We start from the raw sequence: 22,484 nt of genomic DNA on the forward strand, positions 1-22,484 counted from the left end.
CAAAGCCTATCAAAAATTATGCTGTTGCTGAAGTCACTGCTTCTGTGCTTCTTTCTGCATGCAGTTCTCACTGTCATCCCTACACAGGCACTAAAGTTTCTATGGCAAATCAGATCTGAGACCTGAAAACAAAACAAACCCCTAAAGCAAAACCAACAACAAACCCAAATAATTACTTTTTAGTCAGATAGAACTTAATCTTGCTCACTCTGTGGTAGCAAACAGATTGGCTTAGGGGAATTGTAAAACTATAAAGTCAGCAACATTCCACTGATGGATAGTTTTGATGATCTTAATTATTACCTTATTTTCAAAGTCTTTGGAAAATCCTATGCCAACAGCAGGTGCTAAGAACTTGTCATTCAGCTTGGAATTTGATGGAATATAGGTGACAGGAAGGGAAAAAGTAGCAAATCAGAAGTGATGTATCAAAGACAGGAGGAAGAAAGCATTTCTTGTTTTAAGAATTTTTTACTTTTTCTGAGACACTTCTAAAAATAGGAAAAAGGTTGAACAGAAAACTTAAATTCCAATAGTGTTCTTCCACAGTAAGGTAAGTAAATTAAATTAAAACCAAGATATGTAACAGTAAAACTTTTTAGGTTATTGCATCTTTAAGTACTTATATAAATTAGTTTTTATTTTAATTATAGAATTGCTTATAATATGCAAACTTTCTATTAAAATCTTCATTTACCAAATCCTCTCATCACAGAACAAAATCCAAAAAGGAAAGGTCATAGCGTGGTGAGCCACAAGCTCTGCTCATACAAGTTCTCCATATTATAAGTGAAAATAAAAGATGATAAAAAGGAACTTTATGTCTCTTTATAGTGATTTGATCAATATTGCTTTTTTTGTGAAACCTAGAATTTCTGTAAGAGGGCATTTATGCCACTGAGCCTAATCAAGTTTTTCAGTTGCATAAATATAAGTATTTAGCCTTTTGAGTGCTCTTCTGCTTCCTTTTAAGCTGGGACTGAATTCCCCTCTCAAGCATAGCAATATCAATGCAGTACAGGACTGGATGATTACTGATGGGATGCAGAATACGGCTTTTAATTTAATTCCCAAATAGGTCTTATGCTTATAAAGCATGAGAAAATTACACATTTTATTTTTAAATATAAGGTATTATATGTTCAGCTCCTGCCTTTCATTTTGCACCTGAAAATCTGAGAGTGCATCTGAGCTTATGGACTCAAACTCTTTATGATCAGCTAAAAATCTGACCAGTATTTTTCTTTATATGCACACTTCATGTAGACCATTGGCTCTTATCCTGGCTGAAGCCAGAGTGAATGCCACCAAAGTACGGTGAATTTGTATTACAATGGAAATCAGATCTGGGCTCATCTGTTTACATCAGGTCCATTTATCTCACAGAGGGTACTAATCATGAGTTTTAAAAAACAAAACATGAATGATTAGCACAAGCTGGCCCCTTGACAGATGCAACAATGTCATTTAAAATCAGATTCCTCAAAAAGATATACAAAACACTTCAACAATTATTCAGCCTCCACCTTTGTGTTGTAAAGGCATTTGTAAAAAACAAACAAACAAAAGCAATATAACCCCTAGAATCCTTAAGCAGTGAAACAATAAGCTAATTGGAGCAGAAGTGATTGAGTATTATTTTTGAGTATTATTTTTAAGATATTTTAAAAACTGTGTTACATTTAAAATATCTTATAAAAATACAGAAAATATCACTGAGTAGACAATGCTTAGTAACATCTCTTTTTTTTTCTGTTAAAGTATTTGGATTTTGTACAGAGTGTGTGTCTGTACACACAGTTCAGATAAGCTAAGAGAAGCATAATTTTGCCAACTTAGTTTTGCCAACTAAATGCTTTAATTAAAAAAAAAAAAAAAAAAAACAAACAAAACAAAACCAAACAACCACAAACACTTAAAAATTCATTAAGAAAATCAAATCCAAAAATCATATTTTTATGTCTGTTACCAAAAAAAAAAAAAAAAGAGACAACTCCAAGTAACAATCTGTGATCTCAGTGGTTAATTTTTGGTTGACATTTTTTACAAGAAGATTGGGCTAGTAAGCAATCGGGGAAGGCTATTTTGCTGAGAGTCACTGCCCAAATGTTTCCCCTGAGTTACTTAAACATCAGAAATTTTGAACCCTTATCCAAGCTGAATTGAAATCTGTAAAGTTACCTCACTCCACCTTAAAACAGACTTGCTGACTCTATGCTGTTGATCAGAAAGGGAGTGTGTTTTACTGTAACATGTTACATTCACTCTAAAAGAATTATAATCAGTTTATAATCAATTATTTTCATACTTAGATACCATATCTGAAAAAAAGCAGTCATTTCCGACAGTCCTGACTTGCATCATCCTTACTACATGCCAATTTTCATTTTGCCTTGAATGCACAGCCCATTTTTTTTATGGGATGCTCTGAAATCCCAATGAGCTTTCACGAATTTTGATGACTTAGCCCTGTCATTCTCCCTATCCAGGCAAGTTTAAGATAAATGGCTGTGGAGGCTATGATCTTTGGGCAATTTGCTCTCCTTTGAATACAACATATATTGATGAATTGTGTCAGTATGCATTTACATATTTGTCAGTTTAATTACCCTATAACAAAACCTGCACTTTCCTGGCCCCAACAGAATGACAGGAAGGTAGCATAAGCTATTTAAAAAAAAAAGTAATCGCAAAGTTCACATTCAATTTGATCAGAAAAAATACTTCATCATGAAATTTGAAGTAAATAGTCTTATCATCCACATCAGTCAGGTGCCAAAGTATTGCTATTTATTTGGCTATTTAGGAATTAGAACAATTTTGTCACACGAAAGCCAATGTTCTCCCCTCAGAGTTTCATACTTCTAAGACAGAAGCACATATATTATTTTCCTGCTTATCTGTAACAATTTAAAGTAGATTAAGTAGGATATACAATTATCTCGGAATATACACATGCATTATCCAGGTACACTTACTACCAATATATCTAAGCAACAAAATAAATGGGCTATCCTTTCATCTACTGAAAAGACAAGAACTCTGAGGTTGAAGAATTATCACATAATGATAAGAAAACTACTTTTTCATGACTGATTCTTTAAAAGAAGTATCATTCAGGAAATAAATTTCTTCAAAATAAGGTTAACAATAAAACTGTATCTCTATTTCTACACAATCATATTATTTTTACATGAGGAAAAGACTGTAGCATACTAGAATATACTACGCCATTACTCCAGACCAACTTCTCTCCTTCTTTCCTTCTGAAATGTTGCTTTTTCTTTTATTGGTTACTGTACTCTTTTCTTAAAACATTTTTAGGTCCAAATGCTGCACTTTTTAATATTAGTAAAGAAGTTGAATGAAATTTTTTTCAATAAATAATACAGATGCTGTATCTTTGAAAATCAGTATTATATGTGCATGGTTGAAATTAGGCTGCAATTTATGAAACTCCTGGCCATTAGTTTTACAAGAAGTTATTAAAATAAAAAATAGCTTCATAGCTAGTATATGATCTCTGCTTATTGAAATAGAAATATAATTTCCACTGTAAGAAAGCACATCTTTTATATTCCTTTGGTTTTATGGTTAGTGTGCTAAAGAAAATATCCAGCCCCTGGCCTAAGGAACTGCTGGTGGATGGGGTCATTACCTCTGCTGGTTGACTAAATCTCATGTGCATTATGTCAACACACAGACTTTAATATTCTGTTCGACTTAAATGGAAATGGAAAGGATGATACCTGAACTCCTACGTCCTGAAGGCAAAACTGACCAGCAGGAGTCCAAGCTTAACTGTCTCTGCTCCTTCTTGCTATCCATGTGGGAACACTCTTATCAACTCTGGCAGCCAGAAAGCCCCCTTCCATCATTAGACAGTGACCTTTCTTCAGTTGGAATGCACCTAAGAAGGTGGGTTTTGGTGCCCTACACTACATGCTTGGACTAAACTTCCAGTGTGGTTATCACTTATTGTCCAGGGTAGAGAGCTACTCACTTCTGTAACATAACTGAACTAAGATCTGGTTTTAGGCTCAGAGACTTTAAACAGGGATACAGACAGTGCTTCAACCCATAATCACGGCTTCACAGAACCTTGCTTTTCTCACAGGTGCTGAACAGATCATAAAACCAAACTCTCTGATGTTATTCCAAGATGACCTTGTACCTACCAAAATAAGAAGAAACCATTTAATCATCCCCATTGTTTCAGACATAGGATCTTCAATCCACAATTCTCTGAAAGACACTTCCACTAATTTTATAATTTTAGCATAAGTGTAATCACCTATCCTTAGTGTAATGTTAATTGGTCTACTTTTAGTTGCTTTAATGTTGGAGTGTCTCAGTAAACTGGCAGTATTTTTTAATTGTTATTGACTATGCTTGCAATAAAAACAGATCAATAAACAAGATGTTCTTCCTGGGGTTTTGTAATACCTCCAGATTATCTTCTTTTCCTAATGGATCATGATTTTTTTTTAAAAGTGTTTACTAGTTTCGTCTCACAACTTTTGCACTTTACAAAATTTCTTTGCATTGTCTAATTGCATTTAAAAAGACTATCTTCATCCATGCTGATTATGCTATCCTTCACTTTATACCCCTTAGCAGACACACAACTTTTTCAGTTACACCTGACCTAAACACCTGCATAACCACACACCAGGAGACAATAAAAAAAAAAAAAAAAAACAACAAAACAACAAAGGACAAGAGCAAACTACAGCTTCTATGCTAGACCATGTTACAAAATTATCTGTAAGATTTTTATCACAGAGTACAACAGGTTTCTCATATACAAGCAGAGTTAGAAAACAATTCAGAACAAGAATTTCAAATTAAGATTATCTGCCACTGTCATCAGATTTTCATAGCACATCTGCACTGAAGGCCTCAAAGGGTAGGGCTTTTGAAACAGATCCAGTCACTCCTATTAGTGCCACAATGACTGTGAAATTCAAGTAGAGAATTTCATGGTGCACCATATTGAAACCTGAAGTTCCAGCTTTTTATTTTGGCTCTTGACTAGGAATCAAGAGCTAACTGCCCAAAATTTAATAAGTCTTTTTAACAGAAAATTTACATTTAATCTGAAAAATATTTAGAAGGATTTACAGAATCACCTTTCTCTTATATTCAAACTTTTATAACCTCTGGATCACTTCCTTTCCTTCTGTGGCTTGAAGGACTCAAACCCACAATTTCCATTACCTAAAATGTGCTGTAGTGCCATTCCAGACACGTGTATCATACACCCCTAACAATGAAGATGCAGAGAAAGAATCTGAGAGTTTCACTGATTCTGGAAACAGAATAATGAAAAGAAGGAGTGTATATTTCTATCCCACAGGTTAGTGTGATAAGTAGCAGTTCAAGCTTCCACAATGTATAAGCCTGTTACATTATATAGTGTTGATGTAGAACAAAGGTAATTCTTGGAGGTTCTGTGCTTTGCAGCAGAGTTAGAGCTCCACATCCCAAAAAAGACTGCTCTAGGAAGCAGTCTTTGTTCAGGCTCAAGAATTTTTTTTTCAGACCTAAGTTTGTGATTCTCCCCCTCTACTCTGCTCTGGTGAGACCCCACCTGGAGTACTGCATCCAGTTCTGGAGCCCCCATTACAAGAGGGACGTGGACCTGCTGGAGCGTGTCCACAGAAGGGCCACGAGAATGATCTGAGGGCTGGAGCAGCTCTCCTATGAGGATAGACTGAGAGAGTTGGGGCTGTTCAGTCTGGAGAAGAGAAGGCTCTGTGGTGACCTTATTGTGGCCTTCCAGTATCTTAAGGGGGCCTACAGGAAAGCTGGGGAGGGACCTTTTTAGGCTATTGGGTAATGACAGGACTAGGGGAATGTCTAGAAACAAAGCTGGAAGTGGGTAGATTCAGGCTGGAAGTGAGGAAGAAGTTCTTCACCACGAGAGTGGTACCAGAGACCCTGGAATGGGTTGCCCAGGGAGGTGGTTGAGGCTCCATCCCTGGGGGTCTTTAAGGCCAGGCTGGATGAGGCTCTAGACAGCCTGATCTAGTGGGAGGTGTCCCTGCTCATGGCAGAGGGGTTGGAACTGGGTGATCCTTGTGGTCCCTTCCAGCCCTGACAGATTCTGATCTGTTTTAGCAGAGGACTTAGTAGTGTTGGCTTAATGGTTGGACTTGATGATCTTAAAGGTCTCTTCCAACCTAAAGGATTCTATGATTCATTTTTACTATTGGGTTCCTGCAGGTATCCCCCAACTCTGAGCATAACAGGTTGGTTCTTAAGAGCTTTTTTACAGGACATGTATTTCTTCCTATCCCTTGCACAGATAGTTAATTTTAGTGTTATACTTCCCTCTCTGGATGGCCAGAATCCCAAGAAATGCTCAGCACCAGAGGATGGTTCCTCTAGTACCACCAGAGGATGGTATCAGTTTGATGCTAAAATAGGTGTCAACTTTTAAAGACAAGATTTTAAACTGTTGATTGGGCCAAGGCTCCTGGGAAAATCTGACACTTTAAGTTGCCTTAAGAGAAACAAAACTCTTGAAAACCTGGTTTTGAATTCAGGACTGAGCTCACGAGGGAAACCTTCAGCATCTGTGAAGTTCCAATGTGTCTGTAGTTATGCCACAGAATAAAATAAAGACAAATCATTTACAACTGTAAACCAGAGGAAGTCATAAGTATGGTCTAAAAAAATAATTAACAAATAAATACACATTTTAGCTATTGTATTTCCCCAGGTATTTCTGCACGTTGTTTGCAAAACCAATTAATTAATTCATAGTACTTTAACAGCTAATTCCATCTCTTGTTAAAAAGCACTTTATAAGTACATACTTAAGTTCCGTTGACTTTACCTCATATTCACTCATATGCATATTTGACTATATTAAATGAAAAAAAAAAAAAAAAAGTCATTACTACTTTATTGTTAGTAGAACCTTAGTGTTTTAAGAGGCACGCTGTGAGGAAAGATAATCTGATTTGACACCTTTGTCAAACGACCTGAAGACAGAAAAGAGCTAATACAGTGAGTTAATACAACAGATAAGATATTTTTAGAGTACTCAAAGGAACTAACCCCCTAGAATGTGAGTGTCATGTATAAAGAACTACTCATCTTCCTTGCACAGCCAACAAATTCAGTACATTTATGCCAAGAATAAAGATTGAATCTTGGCAGATGAAGTATTTGTTAATCAATAACAAATACCCATGGTAATACTGATGCTAAAGAACAGAATAATAAAATTATACTCTGATAAAGTCAGTAACTAAGTGTGTAAAGAACAGGGTAGTGTGAAATACAGGGGAAAATTCCAATAACCTCGGGCATATTCCTATCTATTAGAGTAGCAAGCTTCAGATTTGTTTTTTTCAGTTGTTGGATTTCAGTGGTTGAATATAAATCAAATGATTCTATAACCATACTTGTTGGCATTTCTTAAAATAATGCATGCACATGTCAAATTGTTTGATATCTCTCATAACAAGTTTTCAAAAGAAAAACAATGGATATAAAATAAATTTTCTCATCACACAGTACAAAGCTACTAATAGACAAATTGGAAGTAACCATCTGACTCGTGCAGTAAATATGCAGTGGATTCTTTGTACAGTCATGATCATCAACCACCAGAAAACAACAAATAATAATAAACGAAAAGACAGTGTAACTTCTTTCCAAGCCAGGTGAGTCCCACTGACACAGGTGCTCGCATGGCTGCAGTACATAGAATAATGCCTAGCCTGTCACAGCCAGCAGTTGAAATTCCAGCAAATCCCAAATGCACGCTAAATTCCAATTTCAGAAATTCAGCTTGAACTTTGAAATATGCCCCAGTCTTTGTCTACAGTGTCAGACACATCACCAGATCCTGCAGGTTAATGCTGGATCCAGGTGAGGAGATGAAGTAGTTGCTCAGTTATTGTAAGTACCATTTTTGACTGATGACATTTCACTTTCTTGTACACAAAACAGGAATTAAACAGTGCTTCCTCTCATTTCTACCTTAACTTCTTTTGCTTAGTCAGAGTTCTGTAATTTGGAGTAAAAAATGTCTTCCATAAGATGTATAAACAACACAGATCTTGAGTTTCTATCATAAGATTTAAAATTATACATTATGTATGAACTTACGTGTTTATCCTGAGTTTTCACTGAATCAAATGGAGTTGACATGTATGTGCTTACTTCAATTAAATTGCAACTCTAGCTTAAAAAATGACGCATATGATTTTTTTTTTCTATTTCACTGACAGTTGGCACACAAATCTTGAGAGAAACTGAGTAAAATTTACATCTAAACCAGGAATTCAGGAACTGTGTGGTTCTAAACAGCAATCTGGTTAAGAAACATTCTGACAGAAGCCAGTGCTAACTATTTTTAAAGAACACACAGTCTTGCTGTGACATCAAAACTATTTAAGGAATATGGAACTAATTCTCTCTTGATAGTCAGAATGAAACAGGTCTGTACACAGACAATCCATGGGAATGGTTTCTACACGAATCACACTACTAATGATGGCTATGTTTTCTTGTTCATTCAGCTTGTTTATTGAAGCCACAGTTTCCTGGTTATTTTGATATTTGCGTAATTGTCAGAGTTCTCTAAGCTGAAAATATTTAATTCTAGCTGCTCAGAACCCCAGAAACAATCTTGGAATACACGAGTCTTGACATCTTTCCACAACTTCATGAAAAAATGGCACAAGAGAAACTGGAATTAGTTCTGTCCTGTAATGTTTCTGTTTTGAAGGAGTTATTAGTAGGGAAGATGTGAAAAATTTTAGAGGCTCGGGGGAATCTGATTGTTTTTTAAAACCTGATTGAACCAAGTGAAGTTGTGTTGGACAGTGCAGGTGGTTCATCAAATTTTTACTAAGGGTTCTGCAATTTCAGCTTATTTTTATTACCTAGTCTTTATCCGTCAGAGTTCAAGTATAAAGTACAAGAGTCCTTGAGGCTACTTGCTTTCAGGAACAAAGAACTACTGCAAAATTCCAAGCATACCTACCCATCTAGGCTAGAGCAGATAGAGAATATGCTGTCTGGCCAAACACAGTATGACTGTCTGTCAGAAGACCTCATGTCTTTAGCAGCAAAGTCACCTCTTTCACATCTAATGCTGAGAAAATCCCCAGACAGCTCTTTTTCCTTTGAAGGCTGTTATGACCCTGCTCACCACTATTCATACAGCATCCCTGAAGTAGCTGTGCTAGTTTACATCGCCAGATTTTCTCTTGTTTGTATTGCTGCTGACAATAGCTACAGAATAAAATACACATCGTTAGAAGGCAGTTTGCAGCAGGTTTATATTTACCCTCTTTTTGATCTGGATTATATGTTCTTTCATGCAAAAAGGCTAAAGGTAGAGCAAAAACTCTCACTTGTGTGTTTAAGAGAATATGTGATAAATCAAACAATTTCCGTGAAATATGCCTGTGCTGATTTGCAGAAAATTTCAGGCATTTGGTTTTGTGTGAATTCAGCCAGACTATCACTACACGCAATGCAGTTCTTTGCACATCTCAAATACCATTAAACTGTAAATACCAGTAAGATGCTCAGAACCAGTAGGAGAAGCTGATCCGTAAAGCAAAGCAAGTCATTTAAGTTATGAAGAGCCTATCTGGCAATGAGTGCATCACACTGCACCTATACTGCTACATCACCTTAGGGCAGATGAGAGCTGCTGAAACACCATGAACTGCTGCCAGCTGTGGGAAGACAAATAGAGAAATTAAGAGATGCCCCAGGTCATCCTGCAATTTCTCAGGCAAAAAAAAACAACATGCAGGTGCTTTTACCTGTGACAGAGCATCTAAACAATACCACAGACAATTCCAAAATATTCAAGACAAGCACAAACTCCACATCTAAAAATTTAGTATCAACAGTGGATTGTTTCAAATATGGATATTGATCACATCTCCCAGCTTGGTTCTCACTTCATACTCTGAGAACTGTGTGTCTGTTATGTTAACTTCATTCAGCAATTCTGTCACCTGCCTCTGGTCCACAGGGGCTTGAGGCTTGGATAATCATAACAATTTGTCTTGAAAAAAACATGAGAATTCTGTTTGTCTGTGCAGTACTCCTGTCTTTGGAAGTATGATGATGAAGAAACTAAGAAATGATGTGGAAGTCTGGCAAATGAGACTGAAGACAGGAATTCTAAAAATTACCTCAAAAGGAATATACCACTGAAGAAAGTTACTTGGAGAAATTACCTGTGAAAACTGACAATCTAAAGTCAAACTTTCATGCTGGAAATCATGGCATACAGCAAAAATTTCCACTTAGAACACCACACAGTTATGTGGGGGAAGGCAGCCATGTATCTGCCTGGGTCATGCATGGATAAAAGTGTTTTCTGGGCTTGTCTTGGCCATCCAATATACTTGGGTACATTGGACTTCTCTGAATATTTCAGATTTGTTCTGCATGTGCCATACAAGCACTTTACTACTTTAAGTGCTGTAACTCTGACTGGAATAATATTGTCTCTATACTGTCTGGAACTCTTAAATAATTCTGCCAGATCCTCTGGTTCTACACAGAGGAAATGAAACCACAAGAACATCAGTTGAAATCCAGATGAACAGCTGCCTTGATGCTGAGGCCACTGGGATACGTAAGCACAATGCTACACAGCTTTTTTAGGACCTATCTTATAACAAAAAGAGCGCGGTGTAGTGGGAACAACACACAAATGTGAATGTACCCTGTTGAGCTACACCAGAAATAATAGACTGGCAGAAACGTTTCTGGTAAAACTCTGCAACATAGACACGGTTTATGAAAGTGTTTCCATCTGATATTATGGGGATTGCACCCCTGCCAAAGCTACAGCAGATGCTTCAGTGAAATGCAAAGAAATTTCAAGCTGGTCGACTACACTGAGATTTTGGGTTGACTCTGAACTCTTGACAAGAAACAGCATTATACTGTTCTCACGGTAGTATTCTACTGATTCAAAATACGCACTCAGTGTTTGGGATTGTAAGGCTTTGCCATCTTCATGTTAATTTAGATATGTTATATTATCTTTCATAACCTTAGTATTTCAATGATCTATGGCAATCTCATGTATCAGTTATATATATGTATCTCCATAGTTACTTTTAGCTCTTGCAATACAGAAACATATAAAAAAAAAAGACTTCATTTGCAGATACTGTGCAGGAAGATGAAGGTATTTACCAGAAGTAGCATTCACCAAACCACAGATTTTTATTTTAGGGAGATTACAGAGAAAGGAACTAACAAAGTTATGGATAACATTGCATTGCCATGAGAAATGGGTATTCCCAAACTTGTATTAGAGAATTAACGGGATTAGACTATGGGAATATATATCCTTGCTGTGCTTCAAAGGGACACAGCAGCATGATACTGTTACAGAATTCCTCAAATCAACATTCCTGTCAAAATGTGAATTTCATTTACCAACTGTCCTGCAGCCCAGTACTTTTCATTCCACTTGCTTCAAAAAAGAAACTGCCTGTCACCTTTTTTGAAGTGTTTGCATTTAAAAAAATAACGGAAATAGTACAGTATGTTACACAAAAAGCCTTATTTCCTCTAGAACTGAAGAGAGTCACCCTTATTGTTGTTTTATTTAATGTTTAGCAGCTAATTGCATTATGGTAGGTAGATCTACTTTATGCAGTTCCATAATTGAAGAGTAGAACAATCAGGATCACTACTCATTTTCTCAAGAGTTTTCTGTCACCACCCATAACTCATCATAAAACCAATTATGTCACTTCTGGCATACTTCTCAACACTTTGGTGCTTGCCAAAGTAAAAATCAATAAAAGATTATTATTATTCCATGGCTGATACTGGGTAAGTGGCTCCAGTGGCACTGCCTGTTGGGGGACTGCCATTAAAGCTTTTAGAACTCCATAATCTAAGTCTCATTAGGCTACTCCAGTGAGCTTATCTAATAACACAAAAGTATTTTCAAACTTGTTAATAACTCCAATTGACTAGTTACCATGAAACACTGTGCTGAATAACATTGATTAAACTCACTGAAAAACAGCACATACTTTTCTAAGTATGCACTTGGTAACAATGGAGTTCACCTGACTTGGGTCTGATGGGAAAATCCATTCTTTGCTACACAGGCACACATTTCTCTATTTTTATACTTGATAAATGTATTATAAAACACACCTGAAATTATAAGGTCTGCAAATCTCACTTCAGATACCACTGAATTCTGTACTGTGACCATCTGTTATACTGAATGTTTTGGTTCTTCACCACTAGGATGCTACATATTTCTCCTCTGAATCTTTCAGATCAGCCTGGGCCTTGCAGAAATCTACCCTAAATCCACCTTTAAAGTGCCAAGATCTAAGATAAATAGATCTGATGAGTGCTCTAACAAATTATATCTTCTAAGAACTCAGATTAAGGACCTATCTCCTTAATAGCACATTTCTCATTCATTTTACCTGCTACATTTGGCAATGTCCTCCTTTCCAAAGAATTCATGAAATTAAGGTATCTATTGTCTTCAGAGAGCACAAGCCACAAGTAGCTGATTACACTGAACCTGGCGAAAAGATATATGTTGAAATTTTTCCACTATTACTTAGTATCAAGCCATTCACATAGAAAAAAAATCCCTTAAAGCCCAGTTTCCCTCAGAGAGATGAAAAGCCTCAAATAATTTCCTGCCAAAACCACCATAAGCTTCTCCACCAGGTTCTGTGGCCATATAACCAAAGTACACTGCAAGTGATATGCAGTGTCAGATGAGTTTCATCAAACTGGACACTAAGCACACCTCTGCTACCAAGACTGAAAGATACTCATTCTTTGATTCCTTTTTGACCTTTTAATCCTACAAAATGGGAAAATATGAAGAGATGCACACAGGAGAAAACAACTTAAGAGTATACACAAGCAATAAGGATGTATTTATTAGCTCATATCACTGAAGAAAGAAATATTCACGTCATCACGAACAGTTAATAAAAACCAGCACTCTAAAAGACCAACAGAATACTGAAAATTACCAAGGAAAATATCGTAGACAGTCTTTACATTCATAGTGACTGAACATGGTACATAGCTCTAATTGCCTTAAAACCAAAAAAATGCCACAGAACAGCATAAGTGCAGAGGTAACATCTTATTAGGCAGGAATGACTTACCTATGAGGACAGTTCAAACTGGTTATTACACTCAGAATACAGTTTAGGAAGGAAAAAAAAAGTATCAAAAAGTAAACAGCAAGTTTGTTTATTATTTCTCATGCCAAGGTATAAAAAAAGCCTAATGAGATAAACAAGCAGCAACTATAAAGTAAGGCAAGGAGTGGGGGATGAAATTGTGGGAAATGTTGCTATGGGATGTTACAGAAGTCAGAACACAAATGAATTTAAAAAGGGCATAGACAACTACACATGGAACACAGTTGGAAATTGGTGCAGGGGTATGATTATGAGCCTAAGAAATACTGCACTAACAACTGACAGTAAGTGGGAAAGTATACTGGAGAAAGTATCATGCTGCAATTCCCTGATTTTAAATATTCCTGAAGATATCTACTCCTTGTTACTACCAGTGGTAGCCTTCTGTACCAAATGGACGTTTGTTCTTATCTAGTGAGACTATTCCTACTCTGGAGGCTTTATGTCAATCAAGAATAACATAAACTATTAATCATCTTGGATAAATTGTTTTGTCCGCACCTACTCAAATACACAAAAAGACCCAAACCAAGTCGAACCCTCCTTCGCTATAAATCTATCAACAAGAAATTGGGCAATAGATGTTACTTCTTAACACTTGCTTTTTTCAGGTATTTCAATTTTTTTCTCCAGATATTTCAACATCTGTAACATCTCCACTGCTAGGTCTGAATTAATAAATCTCAATTTAGTAAATATTCCTCCTACAGTAACGACCATCCAGCACCAGTATGCCTTCTTGCATTGAATTCAACTTTTTCTGTTCCCAAACCTCAATTTCACATAACAAAGTAAGTATAGCTTAAGGAATATATACCAACTGTGTCTCAAAAATACCAGTTACTGTGCATGTTCCAACAGATGCAGAGTCAGTCAGATCAGGTCTCAGCTGGTCGCTAGAGGAACTGAGACTCTAATTTTAAACACAAAGTCTCTCACATAAGCAGCTACAAAATACGTGCTTCTAACATATGGAAAATGGATTTTTTCAGTGCTGTGAAACAATGATTTTTTTTTTTTCCTTTTTAAACAGATTTTTATTTGGCCATTAAGATTTGCCAAAGGAAACAAAATTCAAGGGTTATTACTGGAAATAAAAACTATTGCTTAAAATAAATTCTTTTTACACATGGGTACTATAGTCAAATTAACAATCACTGAAATAGAAGGAATTACATTAATATATGAACACAGTGTATTACGTCCTAGGTCTAGGCCCTAGCTTGTACCAGGCCTCTAAAGATCACAAAATGTTTAGTTTGCATATGGCAGAATGTTGCTTAACTTCAGACAACAATAATAAGCTATCAGCTACAGAATTAAAATATTTTGGGCCTATTTACCAAGAGTTGTATCTTCAAAACCTCACAGGTCTTTACTCAACTTGAGCTTTCTACGACTTCAACATCTATAATCTATGGAAAACTTCATCAATGGCATGAATTTTCATAGTCTTCCAAGTAATTTTAGCTGGTTTACAGGGTTTTGTGCTACTCTCGCTCTGTAAACAACAATCTGGATAAAGCAGGTGAGAACACAGCATTTTCACAGCATGAAAAAAATTTAAGATTAAGAGAGATTGGTCTCAAGAAAGAATAAGACATTACAGTTTCAAGTACTTTCATAAACCATTTCCAACAACAACAAAAAAAAAGCTAAATGAACAGATCTTGATTTTATTATATTTGAATATTTAATTTCTTTTAACATAAAAAAGTTTTGTGTGAATAGTCTTTTGAAATGAAACATTAACATTTCTGAAGTGGTTGTGATACTTTGCAACTGCAATAGAGCAGACACAGCTGGCATGTTGAGGAGCGTTAACTTCCAACAGAAGAGTGTAAATTCTTACTACAAGCTGATTTCTCACCATGGATTATTTTGCAAATATGAGTATTTTAATATAAAGCTAGAGATTTATGATCTTTTGAAGATGTAAGGTGGTCTCATCTCTTCAGAGCACCACAATGATAATAGGATGATTTCAGATTAAGGAACACCATTAAGAGTGCTTAGTTAACTAAATAAATTAGAGTATGTCCTTTAAATCCTATATCCAAGAAATATTTTTCCTTTAAAGACTACAGTAAGATATTAAGTCTTGATCACACCAACTAAGGGGGTTTTTTTTGCATCAGAATTTCTACACTTTCATTAATACAACTTGGTTTTGCAACTTAGAAATAAAGTGTTTTAGCTTGCTTATAAAAGTTAAAACCCCTGCTTTCAAAGACACACAATGAAATGGTATTTCAGGATATGTAATGCCTCTCTTTTTTATGCATTTCTCTTTCACTCAAATAAAACCATTTATTTTTAGCTATACTAGCTCAAAGATAAGAGGTGCACAGTGTAATACAGAGAATCCTGCTAGCACTCACACACTGACCATGGATAACTCATTAACTCATCAACAATTGAATGGTGTAGAAAAGGTATCGTTTAAAAGATTTGTATCTCCATGTGGCTTGCATTTGCTTTTTTTTAGTAATTATAGATGTTTTTGTTAAACTTGAACTGATAGGTGTTTTTTCTTTTCAGAGAAATTAAACTTTAAGCTTTTTCTGCCTTAAAGGGTTCACACTGAGAATGGATATATGTGCAGTATAGAGAGAACATATTCAGAGTTTTGATAATGCAGACAGGAAAAACCACCACCACTAAAGCCCCAGCAACCTTCTAGGTTGCCCAAAGCATGGAAATCAGTTTCAGATTAAAAATTTCTAAAATAAGATGCGTCTTTAGAATTCAGAGTACACATGCAGCAGCTTTATCTGCACTAACATGCAGCCACTGAAATCAAATGTAGGACTGAAAGAAGATCTCACCACAGAAAAGGGGATATGACATCAGTTCAGGTATGAAGTTGGATACATGTTACCACACAAAGCCATACTATGGCCTTAGATAAAATACTGCATACATTTCTGGACATTCACCCAAAGAAAATACTTTTAAATTGGAAAAGACAAAGCCTAGGATAAAGGAAGGTAAAAGCCTATCTTGCTAGGAGAAAGGAAGGACAATGGCTGGCTTAGTTACCTTGAGAAAGAGCTTGAGGAGGGAAGTGGGGTGAACCAAGAAGTAACAACCTCATTAACTAATTATAGAAAAAAGAGTAAACAATAGATCAAGTTCAGAAAACTTTTGCTCTTCAAGCTATTCAGAAACTACTTTAAGACCAACTAAGCTAACTTAAAGATGACAAAAATACCAGCTGAGAATCTCACTCCACTGCTGCATATACTATTTATCTTTATAAGAGCATCCTGGGCTCTAGTCTGAAAAGCAAAATGGAAATACAGTCATATCCTAGTGCAATCTTCATCAAGTTTTATTACAGAAAATTGTAATGCTCAATGAACCTACTTAAAATAATTTGTAACCATTTAAACAGGATCAAATGCTTCAGATAAACTATCTAATAAATATTTTTCCGTGTTAGTCAACACTATAGAGCAAACATAAAATACAGATTATTCAGATTACACACAGCCCATCACACACTAATTAGGAAATCACAATTTAATTATGCAGTAGATAATCACATACCTACTTCCCTCAGTATTTGGGAAGAAGTTCGTTGCATCTTTTCAGTGACTTTGGCATCAAGGATAGCTTAAAACCCATCAGTTCCATTAAAAGAATTTCAGAGAAGACTCTGGTCTTGTGATTATTCCTGAACTGTCAGACTCTTCCAAGCTCGAAAAAAACCTAAAAACCTCCAAGATCAGTCACTGTCTATTTGCCCAAGATGCTGATCTGCCTACATGCTAAATCTGCACATTGCTGATCTTTGTGAATTTATTTTTGTTGTTGCCAAAAGAAATGCTTCTACAGCAGCTGCTTTTCCAAAAGAAGTAGCTCCAAATAAACAAAGAAATCTGTTTCTGAGGTCAACTAAGCTCTGGTTCATAAGAAATCCAATTATGAAGTGTATGAATCCATTAAGTTGGATTCATTCGTGGTCACATCTATTTGTGGAAAGTGTGCTAAGTGGACAGAGTGAAGAAAGCACTTTAGAGCAAGGAGTAATTTTTATTGTATTAATAAGCAACATGGAGGTAGTATTGTATTGGAGCAATAGGAGAGGAGTCAAAGCACATTATCTTTGGGAGTGTCACCTCTGCACAGCACTCTTCAGACTCATGGGATGGCCAACCCTTGCTCCCATGTGAGCATCACTGTGACACCTTGTAAAACCAAGTATCTGTGGATGTGAAGGCGCCCTCAGACAGCCCTCTTCACCAACAAAATGACAATAAACTTGCTACTTCCTACCATCTAGTGGGACTCAATGCCCTGCACTCATGCCAAGAAGTTTAATGTGAACCATACAAAATACAGCCGAATCATATGAAGTGAAGCATTTGCACATAAAATGTTTTGAGCCCACAAGTTGATCAATGCAACAGTAAAGGATATTCCAAAGTGCATCTCAGTGAAAGAAACTCCACAACTTTTAACTACATTCAAGTATCAACTGGAAAAAAATAGATTATCTTTCAAAAGTATTAACTATTGAAAATTTGGCCATGTGAAGGAAGGCACGTATACATGAGATCTGTTTCCGTTACCTTTGCAATGGTCTCGTGCAGGCTGAAGGAGGGATCCAGCTCTTCAGTTTTTGTTGTATGTACAGGAAAAAGAGCTTCTGAGAGAAAGCTAGAATTCTGTGAGAAAGAAATAAGAAGCCTTTTAGGATTACTCATTGATTTCCTCCTTCAAATCCTTATTGGATTTTGTTCACAGGTTGAAAACTCCTTCAAGTTGTTCTTAAGTTTTGTCAATTATTAAACTTATTTGCCTGATCTAATTAACTGATTCCAAGTCCATGAAAGAGGGAAAAAAAACTCCTAAGTGTTACGACTTTCTGGAATAGCAGTTGTCTTTGTAATTATGCTCCCCAAAGCAGCTAAAAATTCGCCTAGAAGGAGAAAAAAATATCCGCACAGACTTTATTTTGAGCTAGGCGAAAATCAGACATTTTATTATTCGTATTCATTATGATTTAGTCTTCAGAAGAAATGTAAACACAATAATCAAAGAATATACCTTCAGCTTCTGCAACCACCCTACTTCCATATACAGTAATACTATCTACATAACACGAGGTCAGTTCCCTAGAATTATATCTGTTAGGCTGACCACTCTTTCTAACACTAGGCAAACAATACATTATTTGTACAAGATGTTCACCTCTTCTTGTAATGTAAGAAAGCAAGAAGTTAGGTTGCATATTTCCTGCCACAAGGAAACAACAAACTGATACTCAGGTGTAGCCTGAAAAAATGCAAAACACAAAATAAAAACCCAAGCCTCAAAGGTGCACAGATGCCTAAAATGGGAATTATCTTAAACCTGTGTTCCTGAACCTGGTATAATAAGCCAGAAACTAATCTGAAAAGAAAAATCTTCCTCCACATCCCTATAACTCCTGATACACATATCCTAAAATTACCCTTGCTTTTTTTGGAGTGCCTCTAGTTTTGGTCTTTAGGCATGACCTGAACAGCCCCTCTCGGAACAGCTAGGGACCTACAGCCCATCTAATCCCCCCCTGGTATAAACAGGTGCAGAGGTGCACCTTGATGGATGGAGATACTCAACTTGGTAAGCATTCTTGGAATACACTCACTGTTCACCAACAGCAACAAGTTTCAGCAAAAAAAGCATGGAAGCTATGCCCAAAATTATTTCAGATATCAGCAGGAGGATGTGTCAGTGCATGAGTATCATACCATTCTAAAAGGTACCAGCTACGAGCAGTTATTTTAAACATACTCTTCTGATGCACAAATAACTAGAGATGCATCCACTGCATTTACCTGCAGCCTGAAGAGGAACAAAATTTCACCTCAAGGCCTCTGCCAAACAATAGTAACCAAAACTAAGTTTAGCATAATACTATCTTGTATCTCCTTTTAGAAAGCCTGAATCTTTCCTCATCCATGAATCTTATTCTGGGTTTTGTTTTTAATTTTGGATGCCAGCACCTAAATATATGACTGTGTTTAGCCAGAATATCCTAAGGTCCTTTATTCTATTTTGTATTTCGTGTACAATGCAGTGCGTGCCGTGTATAGTCACAGACAGGCTTCCTAGAGGGATCGATTGGGGACTGCCAAGGGACTACAAGCCTCTCATTAACATACTTCCTTGCAGCATGTGCTTGCATCTGAGTGCTGGAAAACTAGTCTTGTCCTTTATTTGACAGCCCTGGCAGAATCTCTAGGGAAGTATCCAGTCTCAGATTAAGTCAGGCTAGTCCTAGAATCAACATTTTGCATGCATCTATTAATGCCACTGGTTTTATCTGGAGAGGGACAGTAATAAAAGAAAACGTATCCATTAAGAAAACTTAAGCAGAGGACTGTGACTTATGAAATGAATATATTTTGCCAGATTCATAATCATAACATTTTATATACGTTAGTTCTGAAGCTTTACAGAGGACTCAATAAGAGAGTACCCCAGTTCTGAGTGCAATTTTTATGTTCTATGGATTTACGTATAAAATAGTACTAGCAGCAATAAGAAGCTGACAATATGCCTGGATCAGAGATGCCTAAATCATCATGAGATTATACTATGATCACATCTCTATGAAAACAATTTTGAAAAATGTCTAGTCTTTTCAGACTGAATTCCAAAAAAAATTCACAGAAGCCCATGGTGCTGTATTTAAGATGAGTAAGTTTTCTGATTTAGAGTATTTCCCAGACTCTAAGGCAATATTGACAATGTTCTGGAAGCAGGCGCTTTTCAAACACCAACTTCCTGCATCTACTAGACTAACATTTCTTAAGTTTATTCCTCTTGATTTATATTGATCTTCAACAGTTTCTGTCCCTGTGCTCCAAAAAACACTCATACTCTGTATTCACAAGAAGTCAAGCCCCTTGTTAGTGTTATTAAACCTGACAATGATGCCCAAGCACCATTCTTACACAAATGCATTATAATAATATCAGGGATGAGATTTGCTCAATCCACCTCCTCAATCAATGGACGCTCAATCCACCTCCTGAGCTAGTGCATTCACAGCTAAATTAAGGTTCTTTGAACAGTGTGACACAGACATGTTCAAGAAAACTCCATCAAAGGTCCCTCTCAAAAAGCTAAGTTTGCTTGTTATTTTTTTTTCTACAAATTAATGCCTCCATAATCAATATTCTGTCAGTATTTTCATACACTTCCAGAGATTATTTCTGGTAGTAAGCTCCAACCACTTTCTTGAAAAAAAAAAAAAAAAACCAACCAAACAAACAAACAAAAAAACCCACACACACACACAAAAAAAAACCACAAACAAAACCAAAACAAAAACAAACAAACAAACAAAAAAAGCCCCACCCAAACCCCAAAACAATTAGCAAGTTTCTGTCTTCAGTGATGCATCTGTGTTGTGCAATTTGTCACAGAAGTATCAGTATCAGAATAATAAATGAAGTCATTCCTACCTTCAGAAAACTTGGTTTATTTTTTTAGATCTCAGGGAGAAGACTCACAAAGTCATTTATTATAAAAATAAAGTATATACTTCAAGGTTAATTCACAACACCTACTCATCCTTGTTTAAAGTTTGCACGCTAGTTTACAGAGCCTTGTCGTTCGACTGGGGGGAAGCTGAGGAATGCTGTCATTCCGCTGTCGTGGTGCTAATGCTGTTCATCATCGTTCACATAATTGCAATCAATAATTTGAAAAGAATTACATTACTTATATTCATTCTTGAGTACCTTCCTGAGAGTCAGTGAAGGAAATGATTTCTGAATTAGATTTGCTAGACAAGATCAGATTATCGCTCCATCTAGACAAATATTCTTTCTCTGGAATTTAGAACTTGATGGATCAGATGCCTGTGAAGCAGGGAAACGCTGCTTCAGCTGGCTTTTAGTGCACCCTACTCTAGACACACACCTATGGAGCACAGGTTAGGATTCTAGTTATCCTAAACTCACATTCAGTGGTGAGAGACACAAACACTGAAAGTATACATTCATACCCATTCCCTTAATTTAGATGCCCTCATTTCAATGGAAATAATTACCAGGCTTTAAGTGTTTGAATTATACAAGTGAGTGGTGTGACTCCCAAGTAAGCTGGAGCTGTGATATGGATCAGACCTGGTACCTTCCTGACGGCAAACACCTGAAAAGATAAATCTGATTCTTCTTTAAAACTAGATTTTATGAGAACTGATCCAGGACAACGGCATTTATTAAAAAGCGAAAGTACAACAAAATGAAAACCACTTTGTAAATAACTTCTGCCTGTTGTTTCTCTGCACAAGAAGTCATTATCTTCAGGTTCCTTCTCAGCCCAGCAACCATCCAATGACTTTTGATTTTGCAACAAATTCAGCACAGACGCTACTAGGATCCTTAGGAAGAGTGGTAGGGTTTTTTTTCTGCCTGTCTTGTGGTCAGAAAATGAATATGCTCCCTGCTCTTCTCATAAGTCTCTTCTGTGTTGAAAGGTTTGAGGGTCGTTTTGATTTTTATTACTGTCTCCCTCTCACACCAGCCTAGTTGCTTCCTCTTTTGTTTGCCATGTCTATGCTCTGGGAAACTCCCCCAGATTAGTATGTTCCTTCTCCAAAAGCTACTGAACAACCAATCCTCCTTCCAAAGCCTTCCAACCTAGTTGAGACCACAGCAGCTGAGCAAGGTAAACAGGTAGGCTTTGCTACTGCCTCAGCTGCTGCCTTGGAATGGAACATGACCTAAGTAATGATCAGCAAATAAATGAAAACGTATTTTGTCATCACAAGTGGCAAGTCATTTTGCTCAAGATGGAATCAAGATCTTGCTTACTAAGATTTTGAAAAGGAGTCAAACAGAATCACTGCTTTACACAGGCTTAAGTATTTTTGCATGATTAAGCTTTCCACCCAGAAAACAAAGCATTTTCTATGGAGTGAATATGAAACAAAACAAATTATTACAAATTCATATATTCATACATATTTATAGATAACATTTATTTTTCTATGCGTACAGACAGATAATACTTGCAAAAAGTTAATCCAAGATTAGTGTCTCAAAGTAACTTACTGACACCTGAAATATCTTGCTCTGCACTTATAAAGTAAAATGTTTAATACAACAGTATTTCCTTTTTTTTTTCTTTTCATAAAGGACACCTCCATAAGCTACTAGAAAGGCAAACATATTCTGTTCCTCTTGCTTTATATTGTCTTTCAAGCACTATGCTCATCAGAGAAAGCTGCCTGAACTTTCCAAGTAATAGAAGCCCCTTATCCCAGGGAGCACA

General features: G+C 36.4%; 1 protein-coding gene across 1 annotated transcript in view; it reads right to left on the reverse strand.

The window, feature by feature from the left end:
- NAALADL2 (N-acetylated alpha-linked acidic dipeptidase-like 2) overlaps positions 1 to 22,484 on the reverse strand; it is a gene marked incomplete at its 5' end in the record, with an annotated part of 171,305 nt that overhangs the window by 47,994 nt on the left and 100,827 nt on the right. Inside the window, one exon of the mRNA XM_008947550.1 lies at positions 17,783 to 17,878. Coding sequence (XP_008945798.1) covers positions 17,783 to 17,878 — 96 coding nt within the window. The remainder of the gene's footprint in view (positions 1 to 17,782; positions 17,879 to 22,484) is intronic.

This window comes from Merops nubicus, unplaced genomic scaffold (assembly GCF_000691845.1).
Source record: "Merops nubicus isolate BGI_N331 unplaced genomic scaffold, ASM69184v1 scaffold589, whole genome shotgun sequence".
Lineage (NCBI taxonomy): Eukaryota > Metazoa > Chordata > Aves > Coraciiformes > Meropidae > Merops > Merops nubicus.